The 26,617-nt window shown below is 35.6% G+C and overlaps 1 protein-coding gene across 1 annotated transcript in view; it reads left to right on the top strand.

Annotated features, from left to right (window-relative positions):
• LOC149780325 (guanine nucleotide-binding protein G(o) subunit alpha) overlaps positions 1 to 17,745 on the top strand; it is a 130,828-nt gene extending 113,083 nt beyond the window's left edge. Inside the window, exons 6-8 of the mRNA XM_089937193.1 lie at positions 760 to 889; positions 5,317 to 5,470; positions 7,630 to 17,745. Of these exons, the coding sequence (XP_089793319.1) occupies positions 760 to 889; positions 5,317 to 5,470; positions 7,630 to 7,817 (472 nt within the window). The 3' untranslated portion in view covers positions 7,818 to 17,745. The remainder of the gene's footprint in view (positions 1 to 759; positions 890 to 5,316; positions 5,471 to 7,629) is intronic.
• The last annotated feature ends 8,872 nt before the right edge of the window (positions 17,746 to 26,617 follow it).

Below are 26,617 nucleotides of genomic sequence, written 5' to 3'. Positions count from 1 at the left end.
AATCTTGTACTAACTGAACCATACAAAAATTGAGTTTCGGTGTAGATGATTGTCTCACGAAATAAATGTCGTTTTAATAAAAATAAGGAATCTTGTTTGTTGTTGTGTCAACAGTTAGTCTAGTTCCCTGCACTGTGACTCCCGATTTGGCATGATAATATTAAACACCACTACAGTAACCAGATTCATCAAGAAAACAAAAAGCAGTGATGTAATACACAGATATTTTCACGTACACGTGATGGTTACTGGAACCAGTTGGAATGATCTTTCTTATGTTGAACATTTTGAAAATATATGTTATTTAAACAGAATAACGAACAACTTCATTACAAAAAGTGCGTTATTAAAATTTATTATCGACGTGATTGTAAAATGAGGATTCAGTCAATAAACAGCCCAGTTACCTAACGCTGCTCCCCCCCTGATTTTCTCAATGTCAAAGTGATTTTTTTCAATTTTTGAAGGTCCCTCGGTAACTCACACCTTGCTTATAGTGTGGTCTATGTTTGTGGACCATGTGTGTGAATAATCGAGGGAGAGGTGTAATGAGCTAGTAGATATTTATGACAAATGCAGACTTGATGGTTGTGGTTCTGTGCGAAGTGGACCATGCTTGGAGAGCATTTAATTTCCAAGGTCCCATTTAAGATCTCAGTGTTCAAAACAATCAAATTTCACTCTCAGAAAAAGTGGGGAGGTAAAGTTGTGTTTACTGTATATGTGTAATGAGGAGTTACTTCCCATTGACTATTTCAGATTATTTGATGTTGGTGGACAAAGATCAGAAAGGAAAAAGTGGATTCACTGTTTTGAGGATGTTACCGCAATCATCTTCTGTGTGGCAATGAGTGAATATGATCAAGTACTACATGAAGATGAAACGACAGTAAGAGACTCTTCCCATGTGCATTTCAGAGTGTTAAATTTACACCTCAGTACCCCTTATAGTATCATCAATGAATTTGCATGTGCTGTGATATGTATGTGTATGCAAACACCTTTATAGTCATAATAATAAAATTAGATGAGATGAAAATTATGAAATTATGTGCAGATGGGACAAACACAAAAGACAACAGACATTGGCATATATAACATGAACTTTCTAATGACAGATTTTTCTGGAGAGAAGCACCATCTTCTTTGGTGGGTGATATCAAACTGTACAGAAAAGTATATGCACATTTCATGCATGCTTGAGAAAAATCAGAAGTTTTTTATGCTAGCGTCTTAAATAAATGATTCATTCTGCTGTGAAGGAAGGTCTGAGTCACAAGCAATCACCAGATAAATTTCACCAAGAGGTCTGAGCCATAAACAGACAGCCGACACATTTGGCTAGGAAGCCTGAGCCAAAACAAACATTGGACACATTTAACCAAGAGGTCCAAGCCACAAACAAACATCTGACTCATTTGGCCAAGAAGTCTGTGCCAAAAATAAACACCTGATACATTTGGCCAAGCCATCAAAAAAGTAATTGTGGGGCATAGAAGTAATGATAGGCAAAAGAGCAATATTTGACCATTCTTGCAAAACTTTAGAAATGCATTTCCCAAAACAACAAAAATCTTCCTTCAGGCACTGAATTACTCCATACAAATTTGTTTTGATGAATGCAGGAACTTGGACATTGCTGAACTCTTTTATCTCCAAAAACTTTTATCCCTGAACTAGAAGATTCCAAGTTCTATTCAGGGACTAGAACATTCGCTAGACATTCATGACTGCAGCAGCTTATACCTGGCTCTGGAGCACTTTTTTATACAGTTGCAATCCAGACTCAAAACATCAATGATAAATATTTCCAAACATCAGATTTTTGGCTTTCTGACTTCAACAAAAAATAGTTTGCTTTCCATAGGTCTCAAGTTTATACCAATGCCGGACAATATAAACACTTTGAATAAGGATATAAAAGATTATGAAAAATATTTGTCAGTAAACTTTCCTTTCACCTATATGGCAGCTCAGAAACAAGATTAGCAACCATGCGAGTCCAAATTTAAAAAAAAATCCAGTTGGCGTGTGCCTAAGATATATGAAACTGCATTTTATTATACGTTTTTATTCAGAGTTCAAATATCCGTAAATCAGAAAGCTGTGTATTGTACATTGCAGACTCTATCCCAGATCAAAATTTGGGTAATAACGTTGGTAATAAAGAATGGAGATATGGGAAATGCTAACATTGTCATTAACTGAGATCAGTATAGCCTGAATGCAGAGCAACAGTTAAATAATTTAAAGCAGTATTAGCCTTTATCAACTCCAGTTTACCATGTAAACTTGGAAAGAATTTGTGAAAGAGTTTTTGGACTGAAAGGAATTTGACTACTTGATTCCAAAAAATATAAGACCAAGGTATTTTTATCTTCTTCCAAGACTTCTTAAACCTGTGGAAAACTATACCAAGAGAAGTTCAGCCAGCTGAGCTCAATACATGTACTTCAGATTGTTCAAGTGAGACTGAATGCATTGTCGAATGGATAGATATTTAGCTGTACACTGTACTGGTAATATACCAAAAGAGCTTCTAGGATGAAATGTCTTTGGACCCATTCAGAAAAGGAATGAAAAGATTCTCATAATTGGATGAATATCCAACATTCATCAATTAAAATTATAACTAATGTTAATAATGCTAGTGTTAGTTGCAACAATATACAAGGGAAAGAAATTTTAGCAAAGGGAGATAACTGAGATACTAGGGTACAGTTAAAGGAAACTGATACTCATCCACATATCCATTTCACAGTATGCTTGTTTGAAGAGTCACCATTCCAGATATCAGTCACTAAAAATCAAAATCAGGCTATAACTGCTGACAAGAAAGTGGAGACCAATGTTTGAAATAGTTGCTAAAGTTGGAAAGAAATAGTTATGTTTCCTATTTAAATTAATTGTTCCATCATTACTTTTAAACAAACAAATGGTTGTGGGTGGGCACATGTTGCTTAACTAGACATTCCTGCTCTAAAAATAGGACACCTAATTTCTGATCACCAGTAACTATTGTCATTAATATCAAATACTCTTTACTCAACACTTCCTGCAGAGCCAGGCTTGACATGGCAAATTAGTATGCCCCTTCTCTTGATCTTCTGGGTTTTTTTTGCATATTTGGTAGGCCTTAAATGCGCAGTGGAGTCTTTTGTACAAAATGGTGTGAAATGGAATATCAGCACGTGTAATGATATCATAAAATTATTCTTTTAATTGTGTAACTTAAAAATTAATAACATAAATATAAAAAAGTTGTGTTTCCTATAATTATATTTATAGTATGTTTTGATTGTATTGCCTCAAATGGCAATAAGATTTGGGTGAGCAAAAACCCTTTTATTATATGAAAGTTTCTCATTAGGTAAATGGGAATGTTAAATAGAATCATTGCAAATTATACCTTTCTTCTTGATTTCCAACTATTTAATACTGTTTTGCTTCACACTTCATGCAAAGGTAAAATGCAGTCATCACTTTCAGTGCTATTGCATATTAATTTATGTTGGAAACTGAAGCATTGATAATTAATTGCTGCTTCTTAAGTTACTCAGCAGTAAAATCATGAACTTTAAGAAATACTTTCATTATATAAGTTTAAGTTATAAATATTTTATTTCAAGTGTTTCCAAATTGTTAATATTGCAATGGAATTTTGGCAAATGAAATAATCTTGGCAGCGAAACTGACATCAGTTTCTAAAATGAAATCCTGTAACAAATAATGCTTTCAAATTATTATTTGAAACCATGTCAGTTATGTTACTAATGAATTTATCTACTATGTTACTAATAAATTTATTTACTGTAAGTAGAGTAATAAAACTAATTACAGACATAATTATATTTTGTATGCCATTATTCCATTTCGCATCATGGAGGCCCATCTTGTTGCATTAATATAAATTGTATAATGGTCAGTATTTTAGTTTATAATGGAAGCAAATGTATTAATGTAGATATTTGGGAAAGGTAAAAAATGTGATATCTTTGTTTTCCTTTCATTGTTATGACTCCTAGGTCTTAATCTAAATAAGAAAAGAGCAAAAAACCAACAAGTTTTATAATATTTAACAAATAATTTATCTTTTTTAATTTCCAGTTAGTTACTTAATGTATACTTTTATTTGAAAGTTTTTCTTTTCTTGAATTTAATGAAGAGAGGAATTGAGATAACAATTCACATACGAGTCACTAAAATTTTGCACAAAAAGTAATAATAATAATAATGGCAAATTAATAGAGTGCTTTGAAACATCAGGTCATCACAAAGGCATAAGAACAATTTTTCAGTATTATTAGATCATTATTTTCAGGTATTGCAAAATAATAAATAATTAAAGCAGACCTCCTGAAAATCTATACATCGTGAGATTAAAGGTCACAATATTTTTAATATTTCTTTTCTAAATAATTATAATAAGTAATTAAAGCAAATTATGCTCAATACTTAGGAATGGAAGAGTTATTTGGAGGATGTAAAATATTAAAATTCCATTTCACATAAAGCTTCTATTTTGTAAAATAACTATATTGCCCCGTATATATGGTCTTTCTTTTTTTTAGTTTGTTGTCATGGCTACATTTAAATGTTTCAGAATTAAGGTTGAATATAAAATGCTTTTCACAACATTGAGTTATTGCACTTTATTGCCTTCCCAAAATTTGAAGCTGTTAGTTTTGTGTTATTTGGCTAGTTATTTTAATTAAAAATCAACAAGTTTTATGCGTATGTGCAGTATATGTTTTTTCACCTGTACAAATAAGGCCAGATTATAATATTAATCTTCCAGCATTGAGCACTTTGTTCTGCAACAGTATTGTGAAACTGGCCTCTTGCTACATAAAGATAGGTTTTCATCTATTCAAGAGCGTTGTTAACTCAACAACTGAAGTTCCATTGGATTTGCATTTATGAGCATGATTTTCATGACATTTACTCATTGCTTTTCACAAGCCTATGAGAAAGATGTTACAAAATCGGATAGCTGAAGAAAATTAAATCTGAGGTGTTAAGAATTATAAATATCCACAGCAGAACACAAAAAATATACTGTTCATTTTTCACTTTACTGGACATATGCTTGACAAATTTGAGTGATTTTCAACAAAAATTTCCTGAAGCTTTTGAAACATACTTTTAGTTACAGCTTTTAAATGCAATAAGGGGACATGTTGGTGAAGTCTAACTGCCAAGCATTGACAGACTTGGATGTTTTAAGTGCATAGTAATTTTATTAGGGTAGAATTTAATTTTAAAAAATCCCAACTAATGTGATTCTTTATTAATATTTATTTTACTTTCTTGTAGAATCGAATGCAGGAAAGTTTGAAATTATTTGATACCATTTGTAACAACAAGTGGTTTACCGACACCTCAATCATCCTGTTCCTAAACAAGAAGGATCTATTTGAGGAGAAAATAAAGAAATCACCACTTACTATTTGTTTTCCAGAATACACAGGTATGTGCTTTTGCTTCTTTTTCTATTTCTCCTCATCATCACGTTCCACAACTAATTTACTGGCAAGGTTACAAAGTTCAGAACCTTGTTGCATTGTGCTGCATTATTGTCTTGCTGTGATAAAACTGGATCCTTTCTATGGCAAGGGTTGTAGTAATGTTCTTGTGTAAATTTGTTGGATTTTTACTGCTTGGTTAACTCTAGATGGTTGCATGAATATGCTACCAAAACATGGTTCATATCAGTGTAATTTAAATATATTTATAATTAAATGCCAAGTTTTCTCATCCATTAGGTTACTTTAGCAGTAAATTTTAGCTTTTATACTGATATTATCTGTTTCCTTGGACGTGTTATGACTCTGTGATCATAAAGTAAGTAACGTAAAGAAGCAAAACCAACAAATTATGTAAAACTTAACAAATAATTTAATTCTCTAAGTTAAAAAATTAAAATTTAAGAGGAACTTGGAGTATAATGAATTAAATTCAAAATAATCCTAAAAAGTTCTACACAAGTCCAAAAGAATTTAGTGTTTTTAATGCATTCCAGATTCTCGAATGTAGTAGTCTGCCAACAGTCTTCATGTATCACAATGGCATTGTCTAGAACTCCTTTGAATACATTCACAATAGTCCAAGAATAATATTTTAGTCCAATGAGGACTTTGTAATTCCAATGAATCCATAGTCCCAGTATAATATTTTTGTTCAACCAGCACTTTGAAATTCCAGTGAATAATCCAAACAAATGTTTCCTCTCAAATTATATCGTAGCATAACATTAAACACATCTGCAGACTGATGTTAAAACAAGAACATAGGAAAAAAAACTGAATTAATTGTCCATCTCTACCTACTTGTATTCACCCATATAGTCATAAAATGCAATTTGTTTCCTACTTGCTACATGACATTTCACAATACCCTTAGTCATAATAGATCCCACCTCACTTGTAAACACCTATATGTAGCTGAGTATGTTTAAAAATAGAATCTACACCCATGGACAAAACATTAGCTGTGCCATATCTTGTTTATAGGTGATCACTCCAAATTACAGTCATGATCAAAAATCACACACAATATAAACAGAGTCATGTACCAAAGGTTACACAAAATATAGATATTCATAAGAGGTGCATGTTAAAGATCCCAGATTTGATTGCACTTCTAAACTTGACTCTGTACTTAACATTACATTTTATCCCATCCTTCTGTTCAAGAATCTATTCTGTATTTTTATGAAGTTAAATTTAAAGTCTTTATGTGAGAGTTCAGAGTTTTTAAGGCTAGTTGACAGGGAGAATCAGCCTATGTTCTGAGAATTTCATGCACATTGGAACTGGAAAATTGGTCAATATCTAGTAAAAAAAATGCTGTGAAAAAAACTTTAAATTTTAAATTAATCTGCTTTCATTTAAACAATCATGACCACCATCTTTTCAAAAGGAGCTTGTTTGCTGTTCCATGTGTAATGTAATTATGATGGCAGTTGTAAATGAACACAAGGCTTGTTCATCCAGACTGTCATTAATCAATTTGTATGCATCAATTATAGTTTGTGGTCAGTATACAATATACATGACCTATATCTGTGTTTTAAACATGCACCCCTATAGGAGTCCATCTGTAGTCAGTAAAAGCTCAGAGTTCCAAAAGCAAGTAATTCTGTATAAACGACATCCTATCATTTGGAACATTTGCTTCAGTATTTATTCAAAAGCTTTTTCATCAATCTTGAATTGCAAACAAAATAGAAAATTCTAAATTCTTTAGTTAGATTTGTTACAGAAAGATAGAAACACTGGAAATGCAGTGAGTTAGAAATCTTCTTAGCTCATTTGCCTGCTAAATCATTGGTTAGATTGGTATAGGAATCAACCAATGAACTCTTTGATTTTGTGGCACATTTTTTTTGAATAAAGGTTTTCATTATTTTTTATTTGGAGCATCTCAGAATCAAATATTTTCAGTAGGTAGTGGTACCCATTCTTGGAATGGTTCTGCAAACAGAGAAGCACTGCTGAAAGGACTGAGAAATTCTGAATTGAGTGGAACAACATTTTTAACATAATATGACAAATAGAAAAATAAACATTTATTTCTAATAAGACTGTCATTTCTTTTCTTTACATTTTAAAATATTTTTGTTTTCAGGCAAACAAACATATGAGGAGGCAGCTGCATATATTCAGGCCCAGTTTGAAGCCAAAAACAAAAGTCAAACGAAAGAGATCTACTGCCACCAGACTTGCGCCACGGATACGAACAACATCCAGTTTGTATTTGATGCTGTTACAGATGTGATCATAGCTAACAATCTCCGAGGCTGTGGGTTGTACTAGGATCTACATAGGCGGGAATTTCAGTTGTACGCAATCCTAAGTCAAAGCCTGATTGTACAAGACGACTGTATGTTATTGATTGATATGCTCTGCTCGTCTGTGTGGTTAGTAAAAGATTGCTGTGACATGTGATTGACCTTGACATCCATTGAACTGTGGTGACCTTGACATTTTCAATGACTTGACATCCCATGCTAATTTGATCATGACATTCTATGGAGGAATACATACTAAGTTAACAGTTCAAGCGGAAGTGATGTCAGGATTATTCATTTCTTCTTGGCTTTTGCCAGGAAGTCAAAGAACCATGTCTTGTGTGAATTTCTGCTCATCTAAACGAGCAGTATCAGTGTTCAGTTACATTGGCCTAGATGCAGTGTTGCAAACAAGTGTGGAATCTAAAGAAGGAATAAATGTGATGTGTCAATGAACTGTTTATGTTAAAAATGATAAAAATCACTTATATCAGGCATTATGATATTTATTTATTACATCTGAGTTTTGTCTAGTATCCTCAGCATGGAAGAGCATCTTTTTCATTGAAATATTAACATACACCTAAATGAGGAGGCAACTTAGGTGTTCTTTAATGATTGTTTAATCTATTCATCATGATGTCATGTAGATTCATGCGATGACAATACTGTAATGGAACAAACCTTGCAGCACAGCACCAGTCAATTTGTCTGTCTGTCTGTCTGGACTTCAATTTGTCGCTTGCTCATCATTTTCATGCATACTATCGTCTGCTTGGAACAGTTGAAGTCAGTGTGTGATGTGAACATGACATATGCTCTTATGTCTCCATAGTAATCTTTCAGAAAATGACCAATCAGCATACAGGGCCAGGCAGTGTATACCTCTCTTCTCTTTGCCCAGATTTAATGTTCACACTTTGTTGTTGTCTGCTTAGGAAGGATACTTTACACAAGGATGTTTAAAATGCATCCCTGGATATATATATATACATGTATATATATATATATATATATATATATATATATATATATATATATCCTTATGGTAGAGTGAAAGTAATGTCAGTTGTGCAGATGCTAGACAGCTTAGGTGTTTTTGTAAATTTCCTTCATGTATGGATATTTATTACTCTTTTGTAAATTTTGCACATGCAGTTGTAGTCATGTTTTAAGCACTTTAAATGCAAAAGTTGGGCCTGTCAGCAGCCTTTTCAAGCTGGCTTCATTGATACATTTGGATATGTTACACAGATAGAAAGAGTGATATTTAAACAGTCTCAAAACCTTTTAACGCCATGCAGTGGAGTTGAAAAAGAAATAAATGTGTGAAAGTCTGATGTGGAGGACATGGTTGATTATTAACAGAATTTTCCACCAAGTGAGGGAGGATACATGCCAGGAGTTCAGCATTATTGCAGATCTTCATGTTAGGTGGTTGCTGAACTGAATATTATGGATCGATGAATTCATTGAGGAGCAAAGCAGAAATACTATAGCAAAATTCAATACAAGTCTGAAGAGGCTGCTGTAATTATATAGGCTTTATTTTTCTTTCAATTAATATAACCTGTGAGTTTTAAGTTCAAGGATATCTGTATTATTTGATTTTATATGTTCTTATAACAGTGTCCAGTGATGGAACAAAACAGTCGGAACGAGATCAGATAATGTTGTTTGAGAATTGTCTTGGCACGAGTATCTCTATTGCATTGCATATTTAACTTTGCACTGAAAATAGTAACCTGTACTGATGTGTGTGCTCTGTGGTGATAAGCAGTAGTCAAGACAAGATTTATTCTTGTAATTCATTATGACATATACCCTATTGCAACCTTTTGTCAAATCACACAGGTTATATACTGTACACACACATATTAACATCTATATATCTGCACTGACCTAAACAAGTTTATTCTATTCTTTACTAAATAGTAAAAAATTTGATAATCTTTTGTTTCTGTGCTTAAACCTTTGCTGCAATTCAGTTTTAGAGAATAAACTTTAGCTTTTTGTCTTCACCTAAAGTTTAATTTTAATTCCAATATCTTTTTTTATATTTTTTAAAAGTATTATTTATGACTTTTCTTGTACATTTTTTGTTATTACATTTCATTTTGGATGTTATTTTAAGCATAGGCTATGTATATTATTAAGTCTTAAACATGTTGGTTTTTTTTCCTTTATTTGTTACACAAACATACACTAGAAATATTGCAACTCAATGGCAATTCTGAGTCAGTTTTTAGCTCTACTGGTTATAGACTAGAAGAGTTTATGTGATGGTCTGTTGTCCACTGTCCATCCACTAGCACAAATTTGTTATCACTACTCTTTCTAAAGCACTAAGAATATTTCATTGGAATGTTAAGCACATTCATCCCAGGGTTTAGTTAGCCACAAGTCGAAATGGTGCCACTCAGACAGCCAGTGTGTCAACCATGGTGGCTATCTTAAAATCTTGTTATTGCTATTCCACCAGAATGGGGCTCCACTTAAAGATGTCTTCTGATGTCTAGTGGATTCTAAATGAAACTGATGTCAATCTGATATTTGATATGGCCGCCAAGGAGAACATCTTGAGAACCTTGTGAACATGTCGCCATAACATCCAGTAAGACCTATAATGTCTAGTCAGTCCAATTGTATGGTCATCTTTTAAGAGTTAATAGCATTATTTTTCCAGAACTGATAGTCATAGTGACATGGGATTTTTCACTAAAAGACTTCAAACAACATATACATATTTCTGAATGAAAATGGTATTCATGAGGCCAAAACTAAAGCCATATTGAAAATTCTGAACATATGGTACCATAAGGAGTTTTATGGAAAAACGTATTATGATATATAGTTGAGTTAGAATAAACTGATCAGTTGTGGCCATTTTGAAAATCTTACTTCTCTTGAAGGATGATTATACTGACACTAAGAGACTTCTCAGTATGTGCAGCAGGTCTCAAATGAAAATGATTTCAGTATGACCTCCCAAAATTAGAAACAAAGTCGGAAAAAGCAACTTTTTCTAAAGGTTGGCTATACGAAGATTTTTAAAAGACATACAAAATCATAACTTCTTTTATCTGCAAGATATAGTTATTTCTGCATTAAAATGATACAGATATAACACTGAAAATGAATATTTTAACAATCTTTATATACCTACTTCTGCTGAACAAATGGTCTCATCGACATGGGGTTTTCACTAAACCTGTTAAAGGAGTGCGTAAATGGCTCTGAAAGAAAGTGGTGTTTATCTGACCTCCAACATGGCACCAATCTTGTTATAACTACTTGACATGGGGTTTTCATTAAACCTGTTTTAGCAGTACGTGACTGGCTGTGAATGAAAGTGGTGTTTATCTGACCTCCAACATGGCACCATAGCAGGCATCGCAAAAATCTTGTTATAACTACTTGACATGTGGTTTTCACTAAACCTGTTATAGTAGTATGTGACTGTGAGTGAAAGTGGTGTTTATCTGACCTCCAACATGGCACTGATCTTGTTATAACTACTTGACATGGGGTTTTCATTAAACCTGTTTTAGCAGTACATGACTGGCTGTGAAGGAAAGTGGTGTTTATCTGACCTCCAACATGGCACCATAGCAGGCATCGCAAAAATCTTGTTATGACTACTTGACATGGATTTTTCACTAAACCTGTTTTAGCAGTACATGACTGGCTGTGAGTGAAAGTGGTGTTTATCAGACCTCCAACATGGCACCAATCTTGTTATAACTACTTGACATGGGGTTTTCATTAAACCTGTTTTAGCAGTACATGACTGGCTGTGAAGGAAAGTGGTGTTTATCTGACCTCCAACATGGCACAATAGCAGGCATCGCAAAAATCTTGTTATAACTACTTGACATGGGGTTTTCATTGAAACACTTTGCATAATATTTAATAGGTTCTCAATCAAATTACTGCAGATGATCAGCATATCCAATTTTTTGTGAAGGATTTTTGAAAACCAGATCTTGGGGCAAAGTCAAAGGATAATAATTGAGACTTGTATTTAGTTGCACTCCGGTGAGCAAGCTCACTGTCAGCACTGACATTAATTTTAGGGTCAAAGGTCTTGACTAGGTGTTTTAACTTTTGTGAGCATGATAAAACAAGTATGAATGAATTTTTATCAAACCCATTTTGAGAATACATTTTTAAATACCTTCAAAAATGGCATTAACTTTATTCCCCTCCCCACACCCAGAATACATTTAACCAAACTTAGCATGTGGGTATATCATGACATGGCCTAAGACAAGTTCATTGATTTTACTAATCATAATATTAGGTTCAAGGTCAAAGGTTTGTGCTGTACATAAAGGTATCTTGTGAATGTGTCGACTCAGAAATGTATTTGTTACCAAATGTAATATTTTGTGATCCCTTAAGAATATCAGAGATAGTTTCATTTCTCAGCAGTTAAAAGGAATACATGGACAGAATATACAGTCTTAATCTTGGATTCCTGGAAATTCTTTTCAGGCAGTAGAGCATCAGTCCCTTCAAGGGACTCTTGTTTATATTTTATTACACTTGATAAGGTATAATCACACATCATCTGAGAGCATAAAAAATTGATAAGATTTTGATTCAATATTGTGAAATTTGTATTTTTTGGATTTATGTAAAAATGTGCTATGTTCTAGAATGTCAGAAGAGATAATGTTGGATGTCATTGACACTCTGATTAATGAAATGGCTCAATCTAATTAACCCCATTACACTTTTTATCATGACATAAATCAGAAGAGACAATGTTTGCATTTTTAAAGATACTTTATGCTGGAACTTACAATGGAGCTGATTTTATCAGATTCTTAATAGGATTGCATTTGTAAGGAAAGTAAAAGACATCACAAGGGTATACATAAAATATTGTCACATGCCATGACAAAAGAATACACATCACTAGGGTACATATAAAATACTGCCACAAGCCATGACAAAAGAAAATACATCACAAAGGTTCATATAAAATAATGCAACATGCTGTGACAAAACAAAACATGTCACAAGGGTATATATACAAAATTGCCACAAGCCATGACAAAAGAAAATACATCATAAGGGTATATATAAATACCACCACAAGCCATGACAAAAGAAAACACATCACAAGGGTAGATATAAAACATTGCCACATGCTGTGACAAAAGAAAACATATCACAAGGGTATATATAAAATATTGCCACAAGCCATGACAAAAGAAAATACATCATAAGGATATATATATATATATATATAAGCTGTGACAAAAGAATACATATCACAAGGGTACATATACAATATTTCCACAAGCTGTGACAAAAGAATACTCATTGTTGCTTTCATCAGAGATGGGCCATTATGAATATCTTTGACTTCTTGATTGAATATTAAAACTTTCAGTCACAAGGACTCGATAAATGAACTTCATCCTGCACACATGTCAGTCCAGTATAAAAAAAAACTAAAGAAAACATGCGTACATAGTTAGGCGATGTCAGAGAGTTGACTTTATCTTCAAGATCAGTATAAAAAACTAAAGAAAACATGCGTACATAGTTGGGCGATGTCAGAGAGTTGACTTTATCTTCTAGATCAGGTTAACTTTCATTTAATTTTGTTTACAAGTTTTTTAATTTTTTTAAGATTTTACATAAAGTATGGCAAATTTAGCTGTTTTATAAAAATTCCATTGACTGCTAACACATACCCGGTAAGTTTCTTTTTTGAGATCAGTGCAATACTAATGGAGGAACAAAATCTTTCATTTAGGTGATTCATCTCCTTGATTATGAAGATGAGATACTGCTAACAAATTGGACAGGACTATAATTTTAAGAATTTTACATATGTCCATTTGTATTACTGTCTTCATACATTTATGCATGTACTCCACGACTGAGGCCTGTTGTCAAAGGTTGTACTGGCAGATAGGGCTTACGCCATCCGATGCCACTGCATCATGCATCATCAGATTTGATGTGTATTATTTACAGCTGGGCATGCGGTATACATAAGCACTGAGGGGGAGAGATTGTTCATCAATTTCATTTTATTTTACACATCTAAAGCAATGAAGCATATTTGCTTATTTCGTTAGGAGTTGAATCTTCTTTAGCTTATTTATCATAGCCAAGTCAAATTTATTTACTTTCTTGCTTGGCTTAATTTAAAATGTCACAGATCTAATTTATTTACCATTAAAATAGGATCAATATTTTTTATTGAATTGTGGTTATTATCTACTTACATTTTTTCTGCATCACTTTATTTGACATGTCTCGAAATATATCCTATCAAAATATTGTGAAGACTTGTGAACATCGTACATGGATTTTCCATTCCAGAAAACTACAGTTTAAGAAAATGAGAAAAAGCTACCTGGGCTAAACGCTAACAGTGACCCATAAGTTAAGTGTTTCTGTGTGTATTTTATTGTCGTTAATTGGATACAATGAAATTTGGTACGAGTTGATGAGCTGCAACATGTTCTACGGTAAGCTGGCTTTATACACATACTTATATGTCATGTACTTTTGACTCTGAAAGAATACTACATGTTTCTTTGACTATTCATAATATCTACAAATACTTAATAAGTCATAGCTGTGTATACATAGTATCAAAATACTTTATAAATAATCATAAGTGACTTTGTATTCATCTGGTTTACAGCATGTCAAGCATGTTTAGTGTACACTGCATCCAGTTGATTGATATTGTTTCTACTGCTGTGAAACACATTAATTGCTGAATATTTCTGATTGCGGATGACTGGGCATTGTGATGTACATGTATGTTTGTATTTAGGAATTTTAGATAGAGGTAATACATATGCCAGCTGACCATTCTGTCTTAACTAATGTGCTTAAGTGTATGTCATCCACTATAATTTACCTTGATAATGACTACAGATTGAATGGTGTGAGGGAGTTCGTGCAATTCGTTTACAACGAAACCGGGAACAATTCGTTGTAAACGAATTTTTAATATTGTCTGTTTTGGATCAGTTTCTATAAATCATATATGGCCATATCTGAACTTGTCTTTACATGTTGTATTTGCATTATGTCTGTGTCACAACTCTGTCAGATAGATCGTAGTTTAAATAGAAAGTATTCAGTCTTTTTTTAAGGTGGCATGGAATTTACCATGGAGAATTTTGTCAAAGAAATGAGAGTCAGCAAGAAATATACATCATGTTCTTATTTGTTTACCTGAACAAAAATTCTTTTTGATCCTTGCTATTCATTTCTTTGATGATAGAAAATGAAGTTGATAGTTTGCTTTAACCTTGACCATTTTTAGTCTCAACTGCCGAACATGTAAGTTACACTTTAAGGTATGCGCTTGTTGTAGCATGTCAGTGAAATGATGCAGCATCTACAATGTTACTGAATTTCAAGATTTAAGTATTATCTTTGTATGTGTGCATGGTCACAATTAAAAAAAAATTAAGAATGTTTCACATGGATAAACTATCTTTTTTTCTTAATATGGAAAGATTTTGTGTGTATAATTAATGTGTGTGGAAGTGAGTATGACTGGTTTTGTAATGTACTTTAATAAAGATCACAAGAACACCATTTTCTTTACTGTTGTGTTAGCAGAATGATCAGTCTGTTTGTTCTAATATTCAAAGACTGTACCTTTGACTTTAATTTTTTAGTCAACATTTTTGTCCTCAAGGTCTGCAAAGCAGTCCAACATTTGTTGTCAGCTTTACTATTTCAGCCATTTTGTTTCAGTGACTTACCAGTCTTTGTTTTTGCCTGAATTAAAACAGTTTCAATTATATTGTCTTTCATTTTTGGAAGAAATTTCTTGTTTAAGTATAGAGTTCGAATTCATAGTATACACAATATAACTGTAGTTCTGTCATGTGAGAATTGATTATACATAGGTAAATTTTTAAAATAATAAAATGAAAACCATTTGTGATAGTGGTCTGTTGCTTCCCATCAAAAAGTGTGAACTATGTTGTGTGTAATGGAATTATGTTGCAGCCAAAGAATCGTAATAAGAAAAAAAATTTCTCCATATTTAAGAACATTTAAAGAATCCGCAGGAGAATACACTAGTTTGGTCTATTTTAAAAATTTGGCAGGAATTTCAAGAGCTTCTGGTTCATATTAAAAAATTGTATTTGTGAAATTTCTGGCACATCAGTAAAACTGAATGTATAACATACCTTGACTAAAGAAGATTGATGTAAAGAAGTTATTTGTCTCATCCCCTGAAGCACACTAATTTTGTACTTCTCAAAATGAACATTTGGATCTTTTTGCACTATGAAAATGATGTCTAACATTTTTTTCGGCCATGTGAAGTTGTTATTGTTTTGGGCTTAGTACCATTTCTTAGTGCAAAATAGGCTACACATGTCGACCAGTATAACTGGTTGAGGAAGAACCAAGGAAAACCATAGTAAGAACCACTGATGCATGGGAAGTTACTAGCGAGCTTTCTCACATACCCACCATGGCTAAGCCTGAGACTTGTACCCATGTGGACAGAGGTGAGATGGCTCTGGTCGGTAAAGGTGAGCACTTTAAACCACTCTGCCACCCAAGGTCCCACTTTGTGAAGTAAGGTGAAGTGAAAAAATATCGTTTGATGAAACTGAAATATAGGGTTAATGCCTATTTTAATATAATTTAGAATTGTTTTGGTACAATCAAATTTTTTTAAAAGAGGTACTGTTTATATTCACTGACAGGTCTAATCCAACTACAAACTGCATAGAACCTGATCTGCTGTCACATAATGCAGATCTGGGTCTTTGCAGGTTTTTTTTAGTAAACAGTGGAACAAACAATAATTATCCTGATCTGCTGGTACATTACGTGACAGCAGATCTAGGTCAACAGTGTTTGCAGCTAGACCAAACATACAAGCAAATTTGTTTTTCATTTAAACTGGATCAACAGGCCTTGTATTCTCAAAACTCAAGCTCGGAGTCCAAATGCTTTGACAAAATGTGTGTTGAATCTTAAGTTTTAATGTTATAACTTTATTGGATTTTGTTCTCCAAAATGGATAAATTTAATGGACTCGTATATACTAAAGGTATTACATCGGATTTTGGAAATTTGAGTTTAAGCTTCTTGCTCCAAAAGTTTTGAGAATATAGGACCTTGATAACATGGTAGCAATTCATGTCTATCTGACAAGACATGGACATTTCTGGATATAATCTGCTGTATCATCACATTTACTTTGGATAATCGCTTTAAGCATGTAGAGTTTATCCACATTTATTTTGGATAATCCCTTTATGCATGTAGAGAGGGTCTATTTATGGTAATCTTATAGTAATCTTGTTCTTACTTTATTGACATATGTATGTGTGTATGTAACTTTCTTTCTATGATATATAAATATATAAATAATATTGTTTACCTAAAGTGTATATTGTGTGAGACGTTCTAAAGTAGTGTGTCTTGTGACCGAGGTCACTCAGATGCTTATGAATTGGCATAAATGATAATTCATGTGCGCTTGTCCTTTAATTTCCAAGGTAATACATCAACATGATCTGGTTAATATTGTGAATATAAATGTGTCTGTTTTACTCTGTTGTTTATTTTTCCATGCTGAATATAATAGTAGAAGTGGCGCTTTTCACTACTTTGCATGAAAAGATTGTATAAAATGGCTTTAGTCAGACATTGGATATTGAATATTTATTGTCATTAATATAGTGGAAAGAGGAGAAAACTATTAATCATAAACCATGTCAGTACTTTCACCTCCCTCTCCTCCCTTTGTCTGAACATACACAAGGGAGATGACCACTCTGCTCCCTTTGTTTAAACACACAAGGGGAGTTTGCTCTACACCTGATGTCATTTATGCAGTATACAACTTTACAAGACGTCGACTGTTTTCTGTAAACGCCCTTGTCTCTCTAAGATTAACTTGAATTAAAGACTTAGCATTTTATTCAAAACGTGTTGTTGATATTTTCCCTATGATCTGAATGTCATAAGCAATGGAAGCAATCACAAATATAGGAGATGCAGTTTTCCAAACTTGAAAGTAATTTAAGAACATTGTATCAAAATAGTTACACAAAAAACTGCTCATTTTTTCTTTTTCTTTTTTTCCCCCCATCCTTTTATTTTTATTTTTCTGTCTGTCTTCTTTTTCCCTTGAAATTAGGGGAAAATATCCCCGCATGACATGTCAGAAACAAATTATATACCAAGCAGTAAAGGGGTCTTCTGATTTTACATCCATATGTATAGTCTGAGGCTAATGATGGACATATATTTCTTCCTGTTTGTCAAATGAGAAATATTTGAAGGTATTTTTACACTTTGATAAAGGGTTTTTAATATCTCTATAAAAAATCATTTTACAGATCTCATTTAAGACTTTGTTTTTGCAAGAAAGTAATGCCAAGTAGGTCTGGAGACTTGATTTGCTATAACACTGAAAATGATCGAATGTTATATTGGCTCATGTATTTTCTATCTTAGCCTTTGAGTAAATTACCCAGTATGTAATGTTTCAGGCACTGACTTATTTATTTATTTATTTATCTATTAATCTCTGTTCTAGAATATTTCATAAGCAGCCAAACATATGTAATTTGATTGGAAAGACATGGAAACATTATGTTGTCAGTTCTCCCATACTCTCAAAAAGACTGGTTCCTAGCTACATATCTGACATATTATTTAATCTTTACAAATCTAGCTTCAGTTTCGTAAGTCATTATTTATTCAGACAGCACTACATAATAGTGTACTGATATATCAAGATTTGTCTCCCATATCCTAATTAATATTTTAATAGCAGCAATAGCTTACCCATGGTTATTGTTCAGCTTTCTTTTTCGTGCCGAAAAAAAAGTACCGTCTTTTTAATGTGCCAACATCCTCCCTTAGAGTGAAGAATTGTCAGCATGATGCAATTCCTCTTGCAGCTTGTTTGTCCCAGCTCTCTTATGTGCAAAACAAGCACAGCATACTCATCTTTTTCAAGGACGTTGATGTGATCAGACGTGTGCCAAAGACCAGAGAAATGTTGCCTGTTGCAGTGTTTTCTAACCACAATTGCAATCTGGCCTCTTCAAATTCAATAATTACATCTATGCTGTTACGTTATCTGTTTGTTTTTATTCCCAAAAATTTATGTGGTAGCCTTTTCCCACCAGTTTCGGTTCCTCCAGGGACTTGCGGTTACTTTGTGTACACTCGCAGGGGTCGGATACACTTAATATCAAAATCATTTTATGTCTAGGTACCGGTAAGTCATTTATACAAGACATAACGACGTGCTCACTAGACGCTTCGTGTTCTTCAGTTTCGATTGACACCGCAGGAACCACGTCGAATTATGAAGAACTCTCCCCATGGATTAGTCGTCCTGGGAGAACTTATTACAGGTGTCAGGAAAAGTCGCCCCATGTTGGTCGGAGAAGTCGCTCCAAGGATTATAGATACTAATTCTGAGATGTCGCCACGTGATAGTTAAGGCTTTATTTATTGTTTTTCTTCAATTTAATAACTTATTAAATCCATAAAATATGCAACTTTTCCAATTGATCAACTCCGCTTCTGTACTTAACGAAAAAGAAAGTGTTCTCTGTCCCTTTTTGCTCTGCTCTTCAAATCATTTGATGGTTTAGGGTGTAGGCATGATGTGACGGTTTCTGAAAGCTCACTTGTACTACGCCATCAGTTAGTTTATTTCTTCTTTTTTGTCAGTGTTCATAATTTAATTTCTCAATAAAACAAACTATTTAAAGTTGAACGAGAAGTTTTAAAAAATATTTCAATACTAAATTGCCGATGCAAAATAGGGTTACGTTATTTTGTTATATATAACAACACCATGATCACGCGTACTAACGGGATTTTGTTACCATAAATGCATATTTGAACTGCTCGACGTACTTGGGACATAATCAGATTATGAGAAGATCATCTTTAAACACAAATTTACATAGATTTTGTCAAAATGGGTTTAGAACAAAAATGTTTATATCAGAGTTACAAACAATGATGGCTCGTGCGTTTTGCATCCAATCGAATCAATTCTAAACACTTCCGTAAATGAACCCCTGATGCCAATAATATTAATTTTCAGACAAGTGTTCCTGTTGTTTTAGTAGATATCCGATGAAAAGAATGATCTCAGACAATGATTTTGATATCGCAGCATGTATCTATGAACTTACCGAAAATTTACCAAATGATCAAAAAGGAATATACACTTTGCTATGCTGACATTTGCACCATTACATTGTAATGACAAACATAATAAAATATAATTAGGATACAGATGCAACATATAATCTAGAACAGACGGAGTGAAGCCATCAGATAATCAAGACGTATTTCAGTTATTCTAACCCAGGTTGGTTTCAATTAAAAAGGGTACACGCTGCTATAATTTAGATATTACTAAAATAAGAGGCAAAGATTAAATTCCGTTGAAAATAATGGGTTTTATTGAAAATAAATAGTTAAATAAACAGTTACAATGAACGGTCTGCTTTTGATGGCTGGAGACAAAACTTAGGAGGGAAATTAGGGAACTATAAAATAATCTGTCATATGATGTGACAATCGGGGCTGCATGAATTTCTTGCCATCTTGGGCAGCACACATATGTCTATATCATCTCGTGATTGGTAACTTTCAGACAAACAAGTCTGCCATAACCCCCGACAATGGTGACAATACTAAACAGCATCAACAACAGCAAACAGCGATTCCGCAATGATCGGTAATAATAGTCCGACATATACATGGTGTGATGTGATGGGTTTTTATGCCGCCACTGTGGTAGGCGTGTTATGGTTGGGGTGGGTGCTATCAATATTCTAGTTAATTTATGATAGAAGTCCCACCCAGGCACGATTTTGGTTGGAAGTTAAATTAGTGAAAGATAGATGTAAAGCTCCGAGCCCCCAGTCAGCAATGCCGACGGTTAAATGTTTGAATATACAAAGAAGGGAAATTCAACGAATAACAATTTAATAATAATTCAATAGTCATGTGCTTCAAATTTCCCAAGTACTGTCCTTCCGCTTGACCCTGTGATAGCCTATTGCATCATTTGATTAGTAGTGTGAGATAGCTTTCCACCTGTCCTTGTATTATACTCATCTGTGTATTCTTCTCTCCTATCCCTCCAATTCCTTCTCCTCTTCCTCCCGACTTTCTCCAAATTCTTTCTCCTCCTCGACTTCTCTATAATCCTCCTCCTTCTCCACTTTCTCCTCCTCGACTCATTTTCCTCCTTCTCCTCGACTCTTTCCACCGACTAGGCTTTGTCGACTCAGACTGCTCTGCTAGTCTCACTTCCGTCTCCTCTCTTAGAGACTCGGGACTCAACTGAACCGGAAGTTCTGTCCCCCAAAAATCTTCCTGTGAAAACACAAGGACGGTACAATATTTTCCTTAGCCCTCTCATCTCAGACTACACCCAGCCTATCACCAGATAACGGCTATTAAATTTCTTCGGTCACGCATTCATTCACATCGAAATACTCGTATGTTCTTGTATGGTAAAATAACGTCGTAATAAAAGCACGGTATTAATTACTTCTCATACATGCATCAATAAATTGCGTCACATCAGTACATATTCCTAATCCCATTATGCTAACAATATCACATCAATCAGAGGCATTTCTTTACATTACAACTCATACAAAGTACACAAATATTCAAATATCCATGCTCTGATATATCCATACATCCATATTAACTAATCTTACACACTTCAACCATTTTCCAAATTCACAATTCAAGCATGTGTAAATTCTAACATATCACATTAATAAATGCACTAGTTTACTACGAAGTAACCTATTAGCGAATGACAAAATTAATTCTGACCACAAAAACTATCAATCTACATATGTATCTACATAATACTAAAATACGCCTGTAAATGAACACTACAAAGTTAATTCTACGTACTAAACGATCCTATTAATTAGGTATACATGCTACACATAATTACATTTACAATGCCGTAATATTCCGCAAAATTCGAGCAAATAACTTACTGAACTTTACAAAGCTGGTCTTTCCTTAGAATCTCCTCTCTAAGGTTTACCGCCAAATTACGAGTGGCTTCCTCGGAGTATCCCTCTGTTGCTCATCAATCTTCCTAGGCGAGACTAAATTTTCGCTTGCTAGTTAGAAGTTATAATTCAGATCGAAATTGTTATCACAATTCCGATTGGGTTACGTTTTGACCCGATCCAATCAAACTTAATGGACAATGTTCTTCTCGCTGTCTGTCCACGTGGGGACGGATTTAGAACACGCCCCGGTTCCTCGCGGGTTCCTCTGATCATAGGACTTAAGCTGTAACACATAGGTGGGAAGTCGCTCGATCTAACGCCTGTGCCGATCCAAGATGCCGGGTCTTCGCTCTGGTCACGGTAACCTTGCGTAAGTGATTAACTCTAGCCTGCGGAAGAAGTTTAGACATCAAACCATGGCTTGTAATAATACCTTAGTTTATACACGACTTACTATTTGAGGCTGAGCAAACATGACACAGGGCTTAAGTAAATAATTGAAATAGAAAACAACGTGTGTGGTGTGGTATATTTGGTTCCTTTTCACTGGCATTCACTGGAATTATGAAAATAAATTGAATTTGAGAAAATAAAATCATTTGGCGAATTCGGGAAGGCAAGAAGAGAAGTAGAAGATTTCGCCGACAATACGATCATCATCGTAGATGTAATTCTGGTGTACTTTGATCTCTTTCCTGGACGGACTGACGATTAGATTGGGTCAAAAGTGTGAGAATGATCACGACTGGTGCAGATTTGAAAAATCTGACTTTAGTCCTTGCAGTTTCTGCTTCAGGTGATGCGTTCATCCATACGATAATTTTCATGGTATGAGAAAGCTAAATAAATTATTCATGCACCGTAAGAATGGATCCTACATGTGCAGAGAAGGGTTGTATTGACGAGATAATGTTGCAGTGGATTTAACAGTTTTATCTCAAGTACATTTTTTTTGTGTTGTTTTTTAAAATTTCAGTTGGATTGCATTTTCCGACATGTAATTTTCGAATGATTTAAAAAGTGTCCCACAACTTATGACCCGAAAAAAAGATGTGCCCCAGAACATACAGTGCATAAACAAATTACTTTCAAAATTAATTTATGGTGTCCCAACATATATGGTAAATACGGTTGTTGTTGTTGCTGTGGGGTTTAGCGCCATTTTCAGCACGTGATAGGCAATGCATGGCGGCCAGTATTAATGGTGGAGGAAGAACCCGGGAAAACCCGGGGAAGAACCACAGATCCACGAGAAGCTACTGGCAAGCTTTCTCACATACCCACATTGGCCGAATCCTAGATGCAGACAGAGGTGAGATGGCAGTGATCCGTAATGGAGAGCGCTTTAGACCACTTGGAGGTAAATACGGTATCCAAATGAATCATTATGGGATGTGGGGCCCTCCACCTCTGTGGCATTAGTCATGTATGCCCCCCTTGGACTTTTGGATCTTGCATTCACAACAGAATAGATGCTGCGGCTCGTTTCCTGCCATCACCTCATCATTGGGTGGAAAGCATTCCTAAGGCTAGATGCGTCACTTCTTCCAGAATTGACAGACATTATCGTCTCTGTCCAGCTCTTGCCACTCATTCAGTTCCTACTCACCGTGTTACAGTACGGGACGAAGAGTAGATTGTTCCAATAACCTCTTCACCTCTTAAGGACATAGTGATTTCTACACACTCTCTAGCTCAGAGTGTCCTCGATGATGATAGCTCCATTGTCATAGACTCGAATGAGTCTGACCCGGAGGAAGCACAAGTGACGCCTACTCTTACGTCTGCTCCTTCATTTCTGTTAGATGTGGAAGAGGAGGTATGGTCTTTTGACAAGGCAATAAATGAAGCCTATCGCCTCTAACCCCCTGACTTGTGCCCCAAACCCGCTGCACAGTCCAAAAAGATCCTTTTCAGCCTGGAAAAGATCTCGGGGGCTCAATCTCATCCAGACTTTCTCCTCCTTCCTCGTTCTTCTACGATTAAGAAGATTGCTGAGAGGTTTTCGACAGAACAAAATATTAATCGGCAGCATTGAGGATGGATCGTTCCCTCCTCAACGTTGTGACCCTTGGTCTCTTCTGCCAGCTATTGGGTACATTCCACAAAGTGGCCCACGAAACCTCCCCAACTTGATGCCTGTGCGGCCTAGTTGGGTATTTCAATTGGAACCTGGGCACGCCTTTCCATTAAAGACAGCTGAACTAAGGAACAGAAGGTCCGACTGCTTGTCATCATAGTTTCTCATGCCGATCTCTTCTCATCTGCTTATTTTAGTATTCTGAGGGAAGCATCCTTGAACTCAGCTGCCCTTCAATGCGAGCTGGAAGCTGTGGAAAAGACATCTTGTCATGTACTTTCTGTTTCTATGGCTTTGTCAGAGGAACTTCTTCACATCCGCCGTGATGTTGCTTTGAACTCTTCTAAGTTACTTCTTGAGCACAGTCAAGACATCCTTATGGCTAATCTGCTTGTAGCCAAGAGTCTGTTTAGAGACATCATTCCTTCTGTGGCATCTCCAGACGTGTTGGATCATCAATATAGATCCTTTACATCCACTCCTGGCCCATCACAATCGCCCAGGAAGCGTGTCAATGTGAATCGCCCTCAAGGATCATCTGCTAAATTCTTCAAGTGTACACAGCCTCAGTCCAATATACAACCTCAAAATGAGCCTAATCCTTTTCGTCAGTCTGGTTCCCGGAAACCAAAAAAAAACAACAAAACAAACGTGGCCGATGAACCTGGATAGGAAGGAGGCAGATTCCATAACCCCCTTCTTTTCCCAAAGGAGGGGATGGGGGACATCCCTAGGGACTTCAAATCTCTCCTGCTGCACAGCTCTCTCCAGACATTCCTGTGTGTGCTCGCCCGGGCCTTTTTTCCGAGGCCTGATCGAGCATCATGGACGATGTCTGGATCCTTCCTATAATGAATGAGGGGTACTGACTCCAGTTTCGGGAACTACCTCTTCTATCCAGGACTCCATCTTTCTTCACCAATCCAATCTCGTGAAACTGAGAAAGGAAGTGCACATCCTTTCACAAAAAAATGTCAGTTGAGAGGGTCATGAGCGATCAGTCACCCGCTTTCTATTCCTGTATCTTCCTAGTTGAAAAGTTGAAAGTTTCGCATTATAATCGACCTCTCCTCTTTAAACCAGTTCTTCTGGAAGAATCTTTCAAGATGGAGACCACCTCATCAATCCGGAATGCGCTTCAACCATCCGATTAAGGCAGTATCCATTGACCTTCAGGATGCATATCTACACATCCCCCATATTTCCTCCTCATTGCAAATATCTCCGGTTTTGCGTAGAGCAGGAAGTTTTTAAATTCCGGGTTCTACCGTTAGGAATTCAACCGCACCGTGAGTTTTTACCCCAGTTATGGAAATAGTGGTGGGATACCTCTGATTACTGGGAATACCACTTTTCTATTATTTCGATAACTGGCTGATCCACAATGTTCAAATTCAGTCCCTTCGTCAGGATCGGTACCGCTGTTGGTCCGTGGTAACTCAGTTGGGCCATTTGACCAACCTCGGGAAATTGGAATTCAATCCATCACAAGACTTTGTTTATGTGGGGATGAATTTCCTCACAAACCAGAACTGGATCAGATAAATCGAATCCTAGCCCTGTCAGAGACACTACGAGCAGTAACTTTGTCTGCTCAACTGTACCTGTCCCTTCTGGGAACCTTGAATGCCGCTGCCGACTCGGTTCTGTTAGGACGTCTCCATATGTGACCTCTACAGTTCCTCCTTTTAGCAAGTTGGAAACCTCACAAAGATTCTCCATCAACAGTGATTTTTCTGGGACCAGTATTTCATCACCATTTACAGTGGTGGATGAATCGGGACAGATTCTTGATTGGAGTCCCCATGCATGCAACTGAACCCCACTCCTATCTGTTTGCCAACGCTTCAGATTCCGCTGGGGGTGGGGGGTCATTTAGAACTTGAGGGTATAATTCTACAGGGACTTTGGACCAGGTCCAAATCATCCCTCCACATAAACAACCAAGAAATGAAGACTATACCTAGCGTTGCAAGAGTGCATTGAGAGAGTAAGGGGCCGATGTGTCATGGTTACCTCCGACAACGTGTCCATCGTAGTTTATCTCTGATGTCAAGGAGGCAAACATACCCCTTCTCTTTGTAAGTCTGGAATGTCCTGTGCTGGATCACCTCAGGAAACATAACACTCAGAGTTTGGCATATTCCAGACACAAAGAATAGTCTCTCCAGAACTGACAGAGCCATCCTAACAGAACGGACTCTTCACCGCTTTGTTACAGATTCATTGTTCTTGCTGTGGGGAAGGCGCCTAGTGGATCTATTTGCAACCAGGCTCAACAACAAACTCATATTTTACGTTTATCCTGTCCTGCATCAAGGAGCTTGGGCAGTGGATGTGTGCAGTTTCCAGTGGGATCAGCTGTTTGCTTACGCCTTCCCATGCTTCCGACTGATTCCTCAAGTGCTGCAAAAAGTCAGAATGTCTACTGCTCAGATCATTCTCATAGCCCCTCTGTGGGCTCAGCGCTTGTGGCTTGACAATCTTCTAGACCTGTTGATCAGTCGACCCAGGTCTCTTCCTCTCAGTGGGGATCTTCTGTCACAACATCGGGGATTCCTCCTCCAAAACAACCCACAAATTCTCCACCTTCATGCTTGGCTCATCTCAAGCGTTCTCTCAGTCAGAAGATCTTTTCGCACCAAGTTACCAGTTGCATCATTGAGACCTTCTACATCCAGGGTTTATGAT

Source organism: Sinohyriopsis cumingii, chromosome 16 (genome assembly GCF_028554795.1).
Source record: "Sinohyriopsis cumingii isolate HCF-2022 chromosome 16, ASM2855479v2, whole genome shotgun sequence".
NCBI lineage: Eukaryota > Metazoa > Mollusca > Bivalvia > Unionida > Unionidae > Sinohyriopsis > Sinohyriopsis cumingii.
This window is presented reverse-complemented; position numbering and strand designations above follow the sequence as displayed.